Consider the following 14,957-nt stretch of genomic DNA (forward strand, 5'->3'; position numbering starts at 1 on the left):
AGCAAGCTCAACTAGCATATCATTGTCAAAGCTGTTGAATGAGTCTCTAGGATCAAGGCATGAAGTGCACAATAATAGACGTGTAGAAGTTTCAGAAAATCTGTGATTCATTTCAACTATGTTTTTATCAAGCACCTGTACCTTGTAATGATGCAAGCAAGTAACCATCTTGCGTGAGCTCCTTGGGTAACCCATAGCTGCAATGTTATCATCCATATTCGGTACCATAATGTTGCGTGCACCACAAAAGTTAGTAGCAGCAAGAAATAGAGGATCTCATCCATCATCTCTCAATTTTTGCAATGCACTTTTCACTGAGACAATCATATTCATAGCACTCACTATGTTCTGATCCTTGGCTTGCAATTCATTTGACAAAACATTTGTTATACCAAGCAATCAAATCATCAAATGGAAGATAATAACAAATTCAAAGGTTTCCATGTATATGATATAACCTGAAGCCACACCTTTCTCCTCGGCATCTGTCCCATCATGAGAAACACTGCATAGTGCTTTAACCACACCATCCCACATTACTTGAATCCGAACTAGAGTTTATGGTGTGACCCCCAACGAGTATCACCTGGTCTTGCTAAACTCGTCTCTTGATTTTGGCCTCTTCTCGACGAGATCTTCCCACTCTCTAGCTATGCTACCAAACGGTCATGATGCAATTGCAACAATGCATCCTTTTTTCCTACAAGAGGCACTCACCTACAAAAATTGTGCATGTAGAAATTAGAATTGATACATAGAAATAGATTTGGAAGTAAAGATTTCCTACAAGAGGCACTCACCATACTGACAATCTTGTTTAAGTGACCAAAAAACTGACCAACCGGAAGAACCCCTTTCACAACCACCAATTGTAGTTGGTGGGCAAAACAATGCACATAAAAAACATAAGGGTTGTCGGCCAATACCAATGTTTTTAAACCATGTAGCTCCCCACGCATATTAGAGGCACCATCATATCCTTGACCTCTTAAGCTAGACATGGACAAATTATGTTTCACAAACATAGCATCTAGATATCTTTTCAAAGAAGCAGATGTAGTATCAAGGACATGCTCAACACCAAGAAATCTTTCCATGATCCATCCTTTTTGGTTCACAAACCTACAAGCAATAACATATGAGAATTGTGAGAGTATGATAATTGAGTTGTGGGAGTATGAGAGAGAATTGTGAGAGTATGACTAACCTCACCATCACAGCCATTTGCTCTTTAACTGATACATCACGAGACTCGTCAACAAGTAGAGAGAAACAAGCATTTCCGAGATCACTCATAATGACATGTGTAATCTCTTCTGCACATGCTTGCACTATATATTTTTCGATATCAGGAGATGTTAATTGACAATTGCCAGGAGCATTCTCATTGATCACATCAGCTACATCCTTGCATCTTGCACCATACCAATCCAACATCTCACGAAAATTGCCCTTGTTCAAGGAAGTGCTAGACTCGTCATGCCCACGAAAAGCTAGACCTTGGTCAAGTAGAAATACGACAACACCCACAACAGCCCTCAAACGAATCTCATATTCAATATGCGATTTTTCTTCATGACAAACAGTCCGGTCAGGGACGGCCAGACGGGCAGCGGTGGGCGGCGGTCGGGAACGGGGCGTGGAGAGAGCGAGCGAGGGCGGCGGCCGGGATTGAGGCGTGGCGGCGCGTGCGGGAGCGAGCGAGGGCGACGGAGTTGGGGATTAGGTCGGGGGCTCAGGGCGTCGGGTTCTGTTTCCGTTGGTGCAGGACAGGGGGAGAGAGGAGAGCGATGGGGATTTTTCCCCAAAAAGTGAGCCGGGTCGGTTGCCCAGGCTCGACCCGGTGTTGGCTCCGCCAATGCCTATGAGCACCTCCAAAATACTGAGCCGGCAGATTGGATCTTGAAATTAACGAAGTCACCACAAGCGCCTCGCTGTCGACGGGAACGTCGCCTCCCACTGAATGAATATTCCGCCTTTATGAGACACACAGATGTCAAACCTGGGGTTTGAACTCTGGTCGGCTAGGGGTACAACCACCTCCTAACCACCCAACTCAGGTTGGTTCTCAAATATACATTATATTTTGGGAGATAAAAAAGACAAAATACACGTATATTGCTCCTATATACTACCAAAAATTTGTATAGCCCAAAACATTATGAGTTTTGTACCAAAATACATGGACATGTATATGTATTCCCGAAATAAAATTTGGAATTTTTCAAAACTTAAAAGTACAAATTTCATTTTTTTTTCAAAAGAGGGGCACACTGGTGTCCAGGTGCACCAAATTCGCTACCAAATTTTTTTTAGTTATAATGTGTAAAAAAAAATTGAGATATTTTTTTAGTGAATTAATTAAGATTTTTTTAGTCAACAATTGTGATTTGTTAATATTGCCTTTTTTTTATTGAGAAATGTTAATATTGGTCAAATGGATATTGCCTACTCGAACTGGACCGAAAATGGGCTGGCCCAAGATAGCCCAGGCTGGTTCTGCTCAGCTATCCCGCCTCCCGCGACGCAAAGGATACCGCCGCTGTCGGTCGATTCGGTTGCCGACTTGCCGGCGGGCTTGCCGCAGCCGACCGCGCCCCGCCGCGCGCGCCGCCGCACTCCAGTCCTCCTCCACCGCGCCTGTTCCTCTCCTCCCCCTCTCTCCTTCCTTGGCCCATCGCTCGTCTGTAGCTGCTACCGCTGTCGCTCGTGGACCAGACGCGCGCCACCGCCTTCCACTCCACTCCATCCCGCCGGCTAATCCGTTCTTTGCCGCGGTACCCGCGGTTAGCGAGACAATGTCGCGGTGAGTTGTACCGTGCGCGCGAGGAAGTCTTGCGAGCACATGCTCCGCGCCCCGTCACGCGCCCGCGGCCTGCTCGACGGAATTCCCAGCCGGGGCGCGTGCCTTGTGGTGGGCGCTCGGCCGCCCGATCTCAGAATGCTCTTGCGAGCGTACGCGGGCATGCTGGCGCGCGGAGGCAGGCCCGACGCGTACACGTTCCCGCCCCTGCTCAAGGCGCTGGCGGCCGAGCGGGGCGTCGTGGCACCACCGGCTGTTGGAGGCGCCATCCACGCGCACGTGGTCAAGTTCGGGCTTGAGCTCAACGCGCACGTGGCGAGCTCGCTGGTCCTCATGTACGCGGCCAGGGGCGATCATCTGACTGCGCGTGCGCTGCTGGATGCGTGGCCCGCGGGCGGTGGAGGCACGCCCGTGCTGTGGAACGCTCTCATCTCCGGCTGCAAGAGAGGCAGGCAGCTCGCACTGTCATGCTGCTATTTCGTGGATATGGCGAGGGCTGGCGTTGCGCGGACGCCGGTCACTTACATCACGGTGCTGTCAGCTTGCGGGAAAGGCGATGACATCCTGCTCGGAATGCAGGTGCACAAGTGCGTCGTGGCGAGCGGGGTGCTGCCTGACCTCAAGGTGGAGAATGCTCTCGTTGATATGTACGCCGAGTGTGGCGAGATGGAAGCAGCGTGGCAGTTGTTTGAGGGCATGCAGGTGAGGGATATGGTTTCCTGGACGTCAGTTATATCTGGGTTTGTAAGACTAGGTCAGGTTGATCGAGCCAGAGTATTGTTTGATCAAATGCCTGAGAGGGACACCGTTTCATGGACTGCAATGATTGATGGTTATGTGCGGACTGGACGGTTCAGAGAGGCACTGGATATTTTCCGTGAGATGCAGTTTAGCAAGGTGATGGCAGACGAGTTCACCATGGTCAGCGTAGTCACGGCGTGCGCGCAGCTTGGTGCTTTGGAGACAGGGGAATGGGCAAGGGTTTACATGAGCAGGCGTGGGATCAAGATGGATACTTTCGTTGGCAATGCACTCATAGACATGTATTCAAAGTGTGGGAGCATTGAGCGGGCATTGGGCGTGTTCAAAGAGATGCACAGCAGAGATAAGTTTACTTGGACCGCCATCATACTTGGTCTTGCTGTGAATGGCCATGGTGAACAGGCTATCCATATGTTTTACAAAATGCTTAGGGCGTTTGAAGCTCCAGATGAAGTGACATTTGTTGGTGTTCTAACTGCCTGCACTCATGCTGGCTTGGTTGACAAAGGCCGAGACTTCTTTCTCAGCATGGTAGGGACCTACGGGGTTGCTCCTACTGTGATGCATTATGGATGCATAATCGACCTCCTAGGCCGAGCTGGGAAACTAACAGAGGCACTGGAAACAATTGGTAAAATGCCTATGAGACCCAACTGTGCAATTTGGGGGACCCTGCTGGCAGCTTGTAGGGTTCATGGTAACTCAGAGATAGGTGAATTGGCAGCAGCGAATCTCCTCGAGTTGGATCCAGAGAACAGCATGGCTTACATTCTTTTGTCCAATCTGTATGCAAAGTCTAATAGATGGGAAGATGTCCGGCGGCTTAGGCACGTAATAATGGAGAAAGGAATCAAGAAAGAACCTGGTTGCAGTCTGATTGAAATGAATGGCACACTTCACGAATTTGTAGCTGGTGATAGATCTCATCCTATGAGCATAGAAATCTATTCCAAATTGGACAAGGTACTCACCGACTTGAAGAATGCTGGGTATGTGCCGGATGTAACAGAGGTATTTGTTCAAGTTACAGAAGAAGAAAAACAGAAAGTTCTTTATTGGCACAGCGAAAAGTTGGCAGTCGCCTTTGCACTACTCAGTTCAGAATCTTGTTCAACCATAAGGATCGTGAAAAACTTGAGGATGTGTTTGGATTGCCATAATGCAATTAAATTGATCTCCAAGTTATATATGCGAGAGGTTGTCGTGAGGGACAGGACACGCTTCCATCATTTTAGACATGGACTCTGTTCTTGTAAGGACTACTGGTAACTCTCATTATACATCGATGATATAATACAATGGAATTTTGGTAGTAGGTCTGGGTGACCACACAATGGCCAACTTCGGTTTCTCATTTCAAACACTACATACTGCACATTTGTAGTTCTGAGAATGAAGGTAGAATCGAGTTAATATTCTCGGTACACTGGAAGCTATTACATCTTGGTGTAATCATGTCTGTTGCTGAACGCTTATTTTGGCCACAGCTATTACTGATGGAAGGTAAGTTACATGTTTTTGTTGCATCTAGTGCAGAAATCTGTATCATTTTTGCTGGTTTTATGTTAGTAAGTTTTTATCTGCTACTCTGTGTAATTTATTGGTTCTTTCTCAGAGTGTTATATTCAGAGAGTTCTGGTTCAAAACTTAATGTTCATCTTGACCTTTTCTCCTTTTTTCCCCATAAATATAAGTAACATAGTGTATTTGCTGTTCTTAAGTTTCCTTTACTAACATGTCATACATGATTCACTTTGGAACTTGCTGAGTTATCTTATACTTGGCGACTTGGCGTCTTTCCAGATATGTGTGTACTTCAATAGAGGAAATTCTTGCAGTAACTGTGATCTATCTTCTGGACTGAAGTTGATATTTAGGTGCAACAGTGTTCTTTCTGAAGATTTATTGTTTAGTGCTTTGCCAAACCAGGTTTGTTCTATTCCAGTTCTGCAGCTTTCATATGTTCGATCCTGTTGCCCAATCGCCATTTGAGCATGTGATGAACTCAAAGCATTGACCTACTTTGAACATATGATATTTGAATTACATGCTTGCTTATAATTTCTCAGTAAATCTTGACACTTCTTGCGGCAATCATTCCATTTATATGTTTTAATTTCGAAGTTACTTTTTTGACCGAGATACCTTAGGGGAGTCCTGTGTGGTGTAATATATAGAAGGTATTCACACGTCCTTGTCAATGGTTCTAAATAAATGGATAATTTGATCCTACATCCTAGATAATAGTTCAAAGACTAGACTGCATATTTAGCACTTTTTTTTCCTACTCCAGGAATGAAATGACACATTCAAAACAATGGGTTTCCTTGTTAGTTTTGAGTCTGATCCTTTAACTATTTTATTTTCATATAAGAAGGATTGGAGAGATCCTCGTCGTTTCATGTTTTTTGCCACACTATCAAGTCAAGCATAAGCTTCTAATTTCGTCGGACCTTTATGCTGGTTCCATTTCCTTCTCTTCAGGTTACTCACCTTGAATCATCTCTCTCTTGTTAGTGCTTGTTTCCATAGTTCCCATACATTTAAATTCACATTTCCTCCTTAAATGAATCTTATGAACTCTGATGAGCAAGTTAGCACGGGAAACAGATAGTGCTGTTATTTAGACCATGGTTATCACTAAACAATCAGGCTACCACCAGCAAGGCTGGTACAAGCTAGTGGTTGTTGTAAATTACAACTCTTTATAATGACATAAGTACAGTAGGGTCTTTCACTTTATGGTTACACAAAAGTGCCTGGTACAAACTACTGGTTATCTATAAATTGCAATTATTTATAACGATATAAGTAGGGTCTTTTACTTTATTTTTGCACACAAAAAAGGCTTTATTACTCTGTATCAACCAGATGCATTCGTCGTGTTTCCCATTTCTTTAACCAATAGCCTTATGTTGTTATGTGACGAACTTTCCTCATCAAAAGCCCACCTTGCCTTAATGGCATAGTCTTTTGCTCTCATCCTCAACTCCTCTGCTGCATCCCCCTCATCCATCAGGGTGTGCACAGCTGTTTCCATAACATCTCTTGTAACCATAACCTCTTATTATTCACTTCTCCACTCTGTAATTCCTTTCACTCCAACCTCCACCCCAGTTTTCAGCACATGCACCACCAGCTTTTCATTCAAAAACTGATGTCATGCTTCTCTTTTGTGGATATGATGAGAGTGGGCATTGTGCCAATGGGGGTCACTTATAACTCGGTGTTGTCAGCTTGTGGGGAAGGCAATGGCATCCTGCTAGGAATGCAGGTGCAGAAGTGCATCCTGGAGAGCAGAATGCGCTAGTTGATATGTACGTCCACTGTAGAGTGGTGACAACTTGGGAGTTGTTTGAGGACATGTAGGTTTGGTGTCCTGGACGTCTGCAATCTCTGGTTTGTAGGACTAGGTCAGGTAGATTGAGCCAGGGCACTGTTTGATCATATCCTAAGAGGGACACAGTCTCATGGACTGCAAGGATTGATGGTTATGTACAAGATGGCCAGTTCGGAGAGGCACTGGAGATGTTTCGTAAGATTCAGTTTAGCAAGTTGAGGGCATGAGTTCACCATGGTCAGCATAGTCACACTGTGTGCGTAACTTGGTGCTTTAGAGACAAGGGTGCATGAACAGGGATCAATATGGGTACTTGTATTGAAATTGTGGGAGCATTGAACAGGCGTTGGATGTTGTTCAAAGAGATATAAAACCAGTATAAGTTTTCTTGCACCGCCATTATACTTGGATTTGCAGTGAATGGCCACGGTGAGGAGGTCATCGACATGTTTTATGGGATGCTTAGGGTGTTTGAAGCTCCAGATGAGGTGATCTTCATTGGTGTTCTAACTGCGTGCACTCATGCTGGCTTGGTTGACAAAGGACGAGACTTCTTTCAGCATGACCGGGAACTATGGGATTGCTCATAATGTTATGCATTATGGATGCAGAATCAACCTCCTTGGCTGAGCTGGAAACTAACAGAAGCACGAGAAACAATAGGTGAAATGGCCGCGACACCCACCTCTGCAATTTGGGGACACTGCTGGCTGCTTGTAGTATACATGGTAACTTAGAGGTAGGTGAATTGGCAGCAGAGAATGTCCCTGAGTTGGATCCTGGGAACAGCATGGCTTACATCCTTTCGTCCAATATTAACGCAACGCCTAAATAGATGGGAAGATATCCAGCGGCTTAGGCAGGTAATAATGGAGAAAGGAATCAAGAAAGAACCTGATTGCAGTCTGATTGAAATGAATGACACAATTCACGAATTTGTAACTCGTGATAGATCTCATACTATGAGCAAGGAAATCTATTCCAAATTGGATAAGGCACTCACTCATTTAAATAATGCTATGTATGTGCCTGATGTAACTAAGGTCTTTGTTCAAGACATCGAAGATGAAAAACAGCAAGTTCTTACTGGCACAGCGAAAAGTTGGCACTTGCTTTGCATTACTGAGACCAGAATCTAGTGTGATGATGAGGGTTGTGAAAAACTTAAGGATGTGTTTGGATTACACAAGACATCGTTCCTGAGGCAGAAGACATGCTTCCATCATAAGGGGATACCAGTTTGTCCTAAAGCTTTCGTGATCACTCAATGGTCAAAAAGCATTTCTCACTTGAAATGCTGTACTGTGCAAATCTATAGTTCAGAGGATGAAATCAGGTTTGAGACAATATCACCACTCCATTGGAAATCATACACGTTATGTTCTCGTTGGTTTGCCTCCAATCATCTTGCTCTAATTCTCTGTGTTGCTGTATGCTGATTGTTATATTGGCAGTTGGCACAACTTTTATTGGAATAAAGATAATTTGCATGTTATGCAAAGTCTGTACTTACTTTTTCTGATTAGATACTAGTCAGTTTTCCAATGCTCCTTTGAGTAATTTGTTGTTTCCAGGCAGACTGTTATGTTGGGAGAGATTCTGATTCAGTTCTTATATTTTATAAGTTCAACAGAAACTGTCTGGTCTTTCTTGATTTTCTTTCAACAGAAACTGTCTGGTCTTTCTTAATTTTCTTTCACTAACATGTCATAATGTTGCTCTGGCTCTGCAGATAGTTCCATAGAGGAAGTTCTTTCAGTGACATTGATTTATCTTATGGCCTGAAGCTGATAATCATTGTGCAACTGTATTCTGTCAATCACATGCTAGCAAATGTTGGTGTCTGCTGATGCTTTACTGTTTGGTGCTTACTCAAACCAGGTTTGTTCTGTGTCCTGCCTTCGTATGTTCGATCCTGTTGCCTAGTTGATATTTGAATTTGTAATGAACTCAACACATTTACCTACTTTGAATATGGAATATTTGACCATGCTTGTTCACAATTGCTCAGTAAATCTTGACACGTTTTGTGAAACAGTTATTCCATCTATATGCCTTTAATACACCATGTTTTCTTTTGAGTTATTCTCACCTGTTGATGCCCACAGTTGCTAGAGAAGTACATAATTTATCTGAAATAGTTTAGAAGACAAAGGTGATATTTAGCATGATTTTGGCAACTAGGAGAATTAACTAGCACATTTAAAACAATGCATTTCCTCATTAATCTTGAGTTCGGCCCTTTAACTGTTTTTGAATATAAACAGGACAGAGCAACCTTGTTTTAGCTGATCCTTGGAGCCCTTTTTTTTAGGGTATGAGAAATCCTTGAAATTTCATGTTTGTCACAGTACTAAACCAAATACGAGTGTCTATGCTGGTTCCACTTCCTTCCCCTTTTGGATTATTCACCTCAAAATTTGAGGCTCAAATCAACTCTAGCCTTTAGTGTCAGTTTTGACAGTGCGTACACTTTTATTTCATTTTTTCTCATGTTCAGTTCTTATTAACTCTGATGAGCAAGTGGTAGCAAAATGAAAGAGGACCATAACATCTCGAAAAGCAGACTCTGTGTAACCCTTATGCTGACTCTCATGAAATCTGCGCAACAGCTTGGGCAATGGATATCGCTGTCACTCGGACCATGTCTAATCTCTAAACAATCAGGGGCCAACTAGTGAGCCTGATACAAGCTATTGGTTGCTCGTAAAATAAAATTCTTTATAATGATATTTGTACTGCAGGATCTTTCACTTGTGTTTACACGAAAAGAGAGAGCTTATTAGCATCTGTCAGCCACATGCATTCGTCTTGTTTCCCATTTCTTGAATTAATAGCCTTACGTTGTTATACGAAGAACCTTCCTCGCCGAAAGCCCTCCTTGCCTTAATGGCGTAGTCTTTTGCTCTCATCCTCAACTCCTGTGCAGCCTCCCCCTCACCCATCAGGGTGTACACTGCTTTTTCCACAGCATCTCTTGTAACCATAACCTCTTGTTGTTCGTTTCCCCACTGTGTAACTCCTTTCACTCCAACCTCCAAACCAGTTTTCAGAACATCCACCACGAGCTTCTCATTCAAAAACTGCTCTGCAAAATGTGGCCATGTGATCATGGGCACACCTGCACATATACCCTCTATTGTTGAGTTCCACCCACAGTGCGTCACAAATCCTCCAATGGCTTGGTGCCACAGTATCATTACCTGTGGCGCCCAGCCTCTTATAATCATGCCTCTGTCTTTGACGCGCTCCTCGAACCCATCTGCGAGCCATTCCTCGACTTCAGGAAACTTTCCTCCTGCTTTGATCACCCAAATAAAGGGTTTGTTGGAGGCTTCGAGTCCCAGCCCCAGCTCAACAAGCTGTTGAGGTGTAGTGGAAGCGAGGCTGCCAAAGCTGACAAAGATTACCGAGCCTGGCTTCATTGAATCAAGCCATTGCAAGCACTGTGCCTCATCCATTGATGCCTTGTTTCCTCTTGTGGCCATTGTGTTGCTGTCTCGGTGGCAGAGGCACATTGGCCCGACTGTCCAGACCTTCTTCCTTGTCACTTGCTCCAAGGACTCAATGTACAATGTCTCTAGTTCTTCGAAGCTGTTAATGATCACACCATCGCATCTCAGCTCCTCCTCACACATCTTCTCACGAATTTTCTCAAAACCTGGAATGAAAAGACTTCCAGGGCATTTAGCCTTGGTCAACTCTAGTTGTGTAGGGAACCCCGGGATCGTGATGAGCTCATTTTCATCTGTGACGTTTTCCAGCACCTTGTTGTGAGAGATGATGTACCTGCAAGATGGTCATAGTTATTTTTAAAATAAATATGTTGAAGTACATATTTCTTTCTTTGACAAACATCAACCAGCTGCAACTGGCCTAGAAATGCTTATAAATATCTGTTATCCGTAATTTGTATAATACATGTTTCGTTACGTGAAACAGTGCCCAGGTTGTTTTTATTTCTTATGTAGCCTTTTAATATGTGTAGCTTTCTTGCTTCTGGAAAGAATTTACACTAATTGTCCCTCTGCTGTTTAAGTAAAATACTTAAGAATGACAGCAAATATATGTCCGATACAAAATTAACTACTGACAAGATTTGGCTCTCATGGTTGTACCTGACAAGGGAGGAGAAGCCACAGCAGCCACTAAAAGTGAGCCTCGGGATAATACAGATTTTTCTGACAAACGTCGATCATCTGCAACTGGCCTATAAAAATTGCTTATAAATATCTGTTTTCTGTAATTTGTATAATACATGTTTCGTTACTAAAACAGTGCCCAGATCGTTTTGTATTGTTCTTACGTAGCCTTTTTAATCTGTATGATTTATTGCTTCTGGAAAGAATTTACACTATTTTTCCCCTCTGTACGTTGTTTAAGTAAAATACTTAAGAATAGCAGCAACTATATGTCCGATACAAAAATTAAGTACTGACAGGGTTTGGCTCTGATGGTTTGTACCTGACTAGGGACGAGAAGCCACAGCAGCCAGTAAAAGTGAGCCTCGGGATACCAAGCTCTCTTGCGATGTCACCGGTCCACCAGTGCATCATGTCAGATATGATGCAGCTTGGAGGCGAGCGCTGCTGCTGCCGGAGGTGCGCCATTAACGGCTCCCCGAGCGCGGCACATGCCTCCATGAAGCTCACGACCAGACCCTTGGACTCGATCATGTCGATGTTCTCGCACCCGTCCGGTAGGCCGAACTCGGCGGTCAGGAAGTCGAGCTCCACTAGCTGGACCGGCAGGCCCGCTGTCTCCACATCGGCAGCGAAGCCCGCCAACCTGGAGGCGTTCACTGGCGTGGTGATGAAGCTGACCTGCGCGCCGTGCTCGGCCAGCAGGCGCGCCATGTCTGTCATGGGAATGGTGTGGCCCTGCGCCATCATCGGGACCAGAACGAAGTGCGCCCCCGCGGAGCCGATTGGGCCGTTGCCGTGGTCGAAGGTCATGTTTTCTCTCAAGCTTGATAAGCTAAGTGGCAGTGGCAACTTAAGTGTATGAGCAGCACCCGGTTTGTGCTATATGTAGGTACGTTGACGATGAAGAGCTGCAATGAGTATAGTACCCTGACGATACAAGGAGCAGCGCCTAGTGCGGCCTGCGGCGGCAGCAGCGTATCAACTTGGTCACCTCTTCTGAGTGACGCACGCTCTCACGTCAGTCAGGCATGTGGATGCTTCGAATGGTAACCCGATTTTGGATGTTCCAGAAGGTGATGTTGCAGGATGTGGTTCTACTTTCTCAAGGCTGTATAGGATAGCCAATTGAGTTGTGCCAATGATGTGTGCCGGTAGGATTTTCTTATCTGATTAGGCCCCGCTTTTGTAACGGAGTAGAAATAGGAAAATCGCAGGAACACTAATTTTCCTGCCGTTTGGAACGTAAGAACCGTCGTACAGTACTAGTACTAGTAGAAAAGTAGAGGATAGGGAATGGGTTTCCTAAGATTTTTGCAGGAATTTTACAGGATTCTGATAACTCCACTCGGAGTTGACCACTCGTACCTCATTTTCTCGTCTCTCGTCGTTGTACCATGACCAACGCACGGATATACAAAGAAACAGAGCAAAACTGGAGCATACCGCTGGCATGGGAGGCTCAACCGGGTGCAAAAATGGAATTGTCGCTGCGTGTTGGCACTTGGCAGCCACTGAGCCACGTTTTACCTGGTACTACACCACCAAGCAAAGGTGCTATTTCCTTACTTGGCTGCACGCACCGTAGTCGTACCTGGAAAACATTTTCTAGGAAATGCTAGCAATTGTGTTTCTTCAGACGATTCATTGTCCATGGGTGGGACCGAGTTTGATACTGTTCTTGCGTTTCTAAGCAACACTTCAGATTTTTCCTTGTTTTTCATTCTTCTGTTTTGCATTCGTAGAATTTTTGATGTTTTTAATTCGTTTGATTTGAATGTGGATTTGTTTCCTATTTCTATGTTTTTTCTATCTCACGTTGAAACGGGGCTAACACTGGATTTGGTATGTGCATCTACCATTGCAACTTCTGTAGGTGAGAAGCCTTTTTGTAACAAAAATACTAACATAAGTTTAGAACAAGTACTAGTTCATGTTTTGACTCATCTTCTTTTATACGACAAGTCATTAATGCTGATGTCTTGCTGGTCTCTGGGTATGGGCATGTACAATGGGTTTATATTAGCGACGTTATGTAGGATAATTGCTGGGTTTGAGGAAAGAGCAACGGAAAAAAAATGTTTAGATATTTGTATATTGTAGTCTCTCTAGCAGTTAGGGGGTTTCTTGCATATTTCACACATGTGCATGTACTATATATATTATGGTCTTTGGCTCCCGTGGAATATAAGGTGCTATTCTCCTAACATGGTATCATGGGCTAGGGTTTCTTTTTCCGTCCGGACACACAACTCTTCCAACCCTGATCCAAACAAAAATGGTCAGCTGCTGCCGCTGCCAGATCTCAGCCATCGCCGCCTGTCCCAGCCGCCGACGGCTAGTTCCTATCCTATGCCGCATGTTCGAGGCTGATGATGCTCGTCCATCGGCTGCCCTCGTCTCACGTGGGAACTTTGACTCGCTGTCAATGTGTCCCCGTCGTCGCTTGAAGTTGATGCCCGACTCCTCCGTCCCTATCGCTGCTTGGTGTTGATGCCCTGACTCCTCAGACCCCGCCACTAGCGTTGCTGCCCCGTCTGCTCTATCCCCATCGGATCAAGTCGGGAGACATGATAATCCCGACCAACTCGTCGGCGGGGGGCCTCGCGATGCGGCTGCATACCGACCTTTCGAATTGAAAGAGCGGCAACTTTGGCCAAGAATGCTAGGATGCTGGGCCAAAGGGGGGGTGGGGGTGAGGCACCGCCAACGTCCGCCGAAGGCCTCCTCTAGCGGTGGCAGGGTGAACAAGGTGGATGAGGGCCAAAGGGAGGGGGGGCACCACCGCCATCCGCCGAAGGCCTTCTTTTGCGGCGGCATGGGGGCCTCCGAAGTTGCCTAGGGGTGACCTAGGAGGTTAGGGGTGTGCACAGTTAGCCGATTGGCTCTTGTATTCCTATATAACCCATTCTGAATTACACAATTGATGAAGAAAATATACCTTGTAAGCATATGTCCACTTCGGTTTAGCCTCGATATATGAAAACTGGAATTGAGAAAGAACTATAAATTAATTAAAATATCATGCAAACATGAAGTTTCTGTGTCAAGGTGACACTACTCCTACCTCACAGTGGTGGTTTACAAAATGCACTCTATGGAACAGAGGTGCATCTTTTCATCTCGTGATAGAACCCTTTCTTAGGTAAGATGTCATGTTCTGAGTATGAGCACTCCGCAACTATCATTGCCCAACAATATTGTGTTTCATATCAAAGGGGCTGAGTTCGAACAATACATCAGAAAATGAAAGGTAAAAAATGCAAATTGTTATGGGTGTGACTGAACTAACTTTATTCTCAATTAGATGATGTCATTATATTTGCCATTTCCACTTACAACTAAAAAATCTCAGTTGCAACTGGAAAAAAAAATCCAAGTTGCAACTTAACTTGCAATTCATATGTTTTACGAACTACAATGCAAATCAAATGGTGTAGGACTTAACTGACCACGAACTTAGTTCTCAGCTAGCTGAGAACTAGTAAATCCCAATTGCCATGGCCGATTGCAAATACCACTGCGAATAGAGTCTGCACCTACGTTCTGATTAACATCCAAGAAGATGATATTCGTAGTTGGGTGGAAACCAATTATCGAGAAGAGTGAGTTTGTATTGACACGGCATTCCACATACTCTAGTTCTGTAGTTCAGTAACAAGGGTAGTTGCTTCAGGATTTTGTTCTGCTAATTGCATGACACCAATTTAGTGCACCAGCTTCCACCAAATGCCATTCACACCACCATTTGTAGATCCCACACCTGGAACACCGAGCAGTCGAAATGCGCATACCATAGACCCCCACCATGGCGCTCCCTTTTGCACAAATTCAGCGCCTGAGTATTACCATGAACACGGCTAGGCAGAAGAAGGACTTGCATAGCATGGTGAAGACAATCGTATGCAAT

General features: G+C 44.7%; 2 protein-coding genes across 4 annotated transcripts; one reads left to right on the plus strand and one right to left on the minus strand.

Annotated features, from left to right (window-relative positions):
• The first annotated feature begins 2,498 nt into the window (after positions 1 to 2,498).
• LOC127341702 (pentatricopeptide repeat-containing protein At3g62890) lies at positions 2,499 to 11,496 on the plus strand. 2 transcript variants are annotated; one of them, XM_071827966.1, is made up of 4 exons: positions 2,499 to 5,068; positions 5,369 to 8,241; positions 8,638 to 8,786; positions 11,378 to 11,496. In XM_071827966.1, exon 1 carries the CDS (start codon positions 2,846 to 2,848, stop codon positions 4,832 to 4,834), a length of 1,989 nt encoding a protein of 662 aa, XP_071684067.1. In that variant the 5' UTR covers positions 2,499 to 2,845; the 3' UTR covers positions 4,835 to 5,068; positions 5,369 to 8,241; positions 8,638 to 8,786; positions 11,378 to 11,496. The 2 variants fall into 2 exon arrangements, with proteins under 2 accessions (XP_071684067.1, XP_051223591.1); XM_051367631.2 differs by having other exon boundaries at positions 5,369 to 5,494.
• Positions 9,461 to 11,860, minus strand: LOC127341703 (UDP-glycosyltransferase 73C6). Of its 2 annotated transcripts, XM_071827967.1 has the most exons (4): positions 11,370 to 11,860; positions 11,024 to 11,115; positions 10,673 to 10,694; positions 9,461 to 10,580 (listed from the first exon to the last, which is right to left on the minus strand). In XM_071827967.1, the coding sequence occupies exons 1-4, from the start codon at positions 11,858 to 11,860 to the stop codon at positions 9,698 to 9,700; spliced, it is 1,488 nt and encodes a 495-aa protein (XP_071684068.1). In that variant the 3' UTR covers positions 9,461 to 9,697. The 2 variants fall into 2 exon arrangements, with proteins under 2 accessions (XP_071684068.1, XP_051223592.1); XM_051367632.2 differs by lacking the exon at positions 11,024 to 11,115 and having other exon boundaries at positions 9,590 to 10,694.
• Between the last annotated feature and the right edge of the window lie 3,097 nt (positions 11,861 to 14,957).

This window comes from Lolium perenne, chromosome 3, assembly GCF_019359855.2.
Source record: "Lolium perenne isolate Kyuss_39 chromosome 3, Kyuss_2.0, whole genome shotgun sequence".
Taxonomy (NCBI): domain Eukaryota; kingdom Viridiplantae; phylum Streptophyta; class Magnoliopsida; order Poales; family Poaceae; genus Lolium; species Lolium perenne.

Coding starts and splice junctions, on each gene's coding strand:
- LOC127341702 (XM_071827966.1), top strand. CDS start 2,846: ATGCTCCGCGCCCCGTCACGCGCCCGCGGCCTGCTCGACGGAATTCCC.
- LOC127341703 (XM_071827967.1), bottom strand. CDS start 11,860: ATGACCTTCGACCACGGCAACGGCCCAATCGGCTCCGCGGGGGCGCAC. Junction 10,695..11,023: donor GGCTTCTCCTCCCTTGTCAG/GTACAACCATGA, acceptor ACCATCTTGCAG/GTACATCATCTCTCACAACA. Junction 10,581..10,672: donor ACATCATCTCTCACAACAAG/GTGCTGGAAAAC, acceptor ATGCCCTGGAAG/TCTTTTCATTCCAGGTTTTG.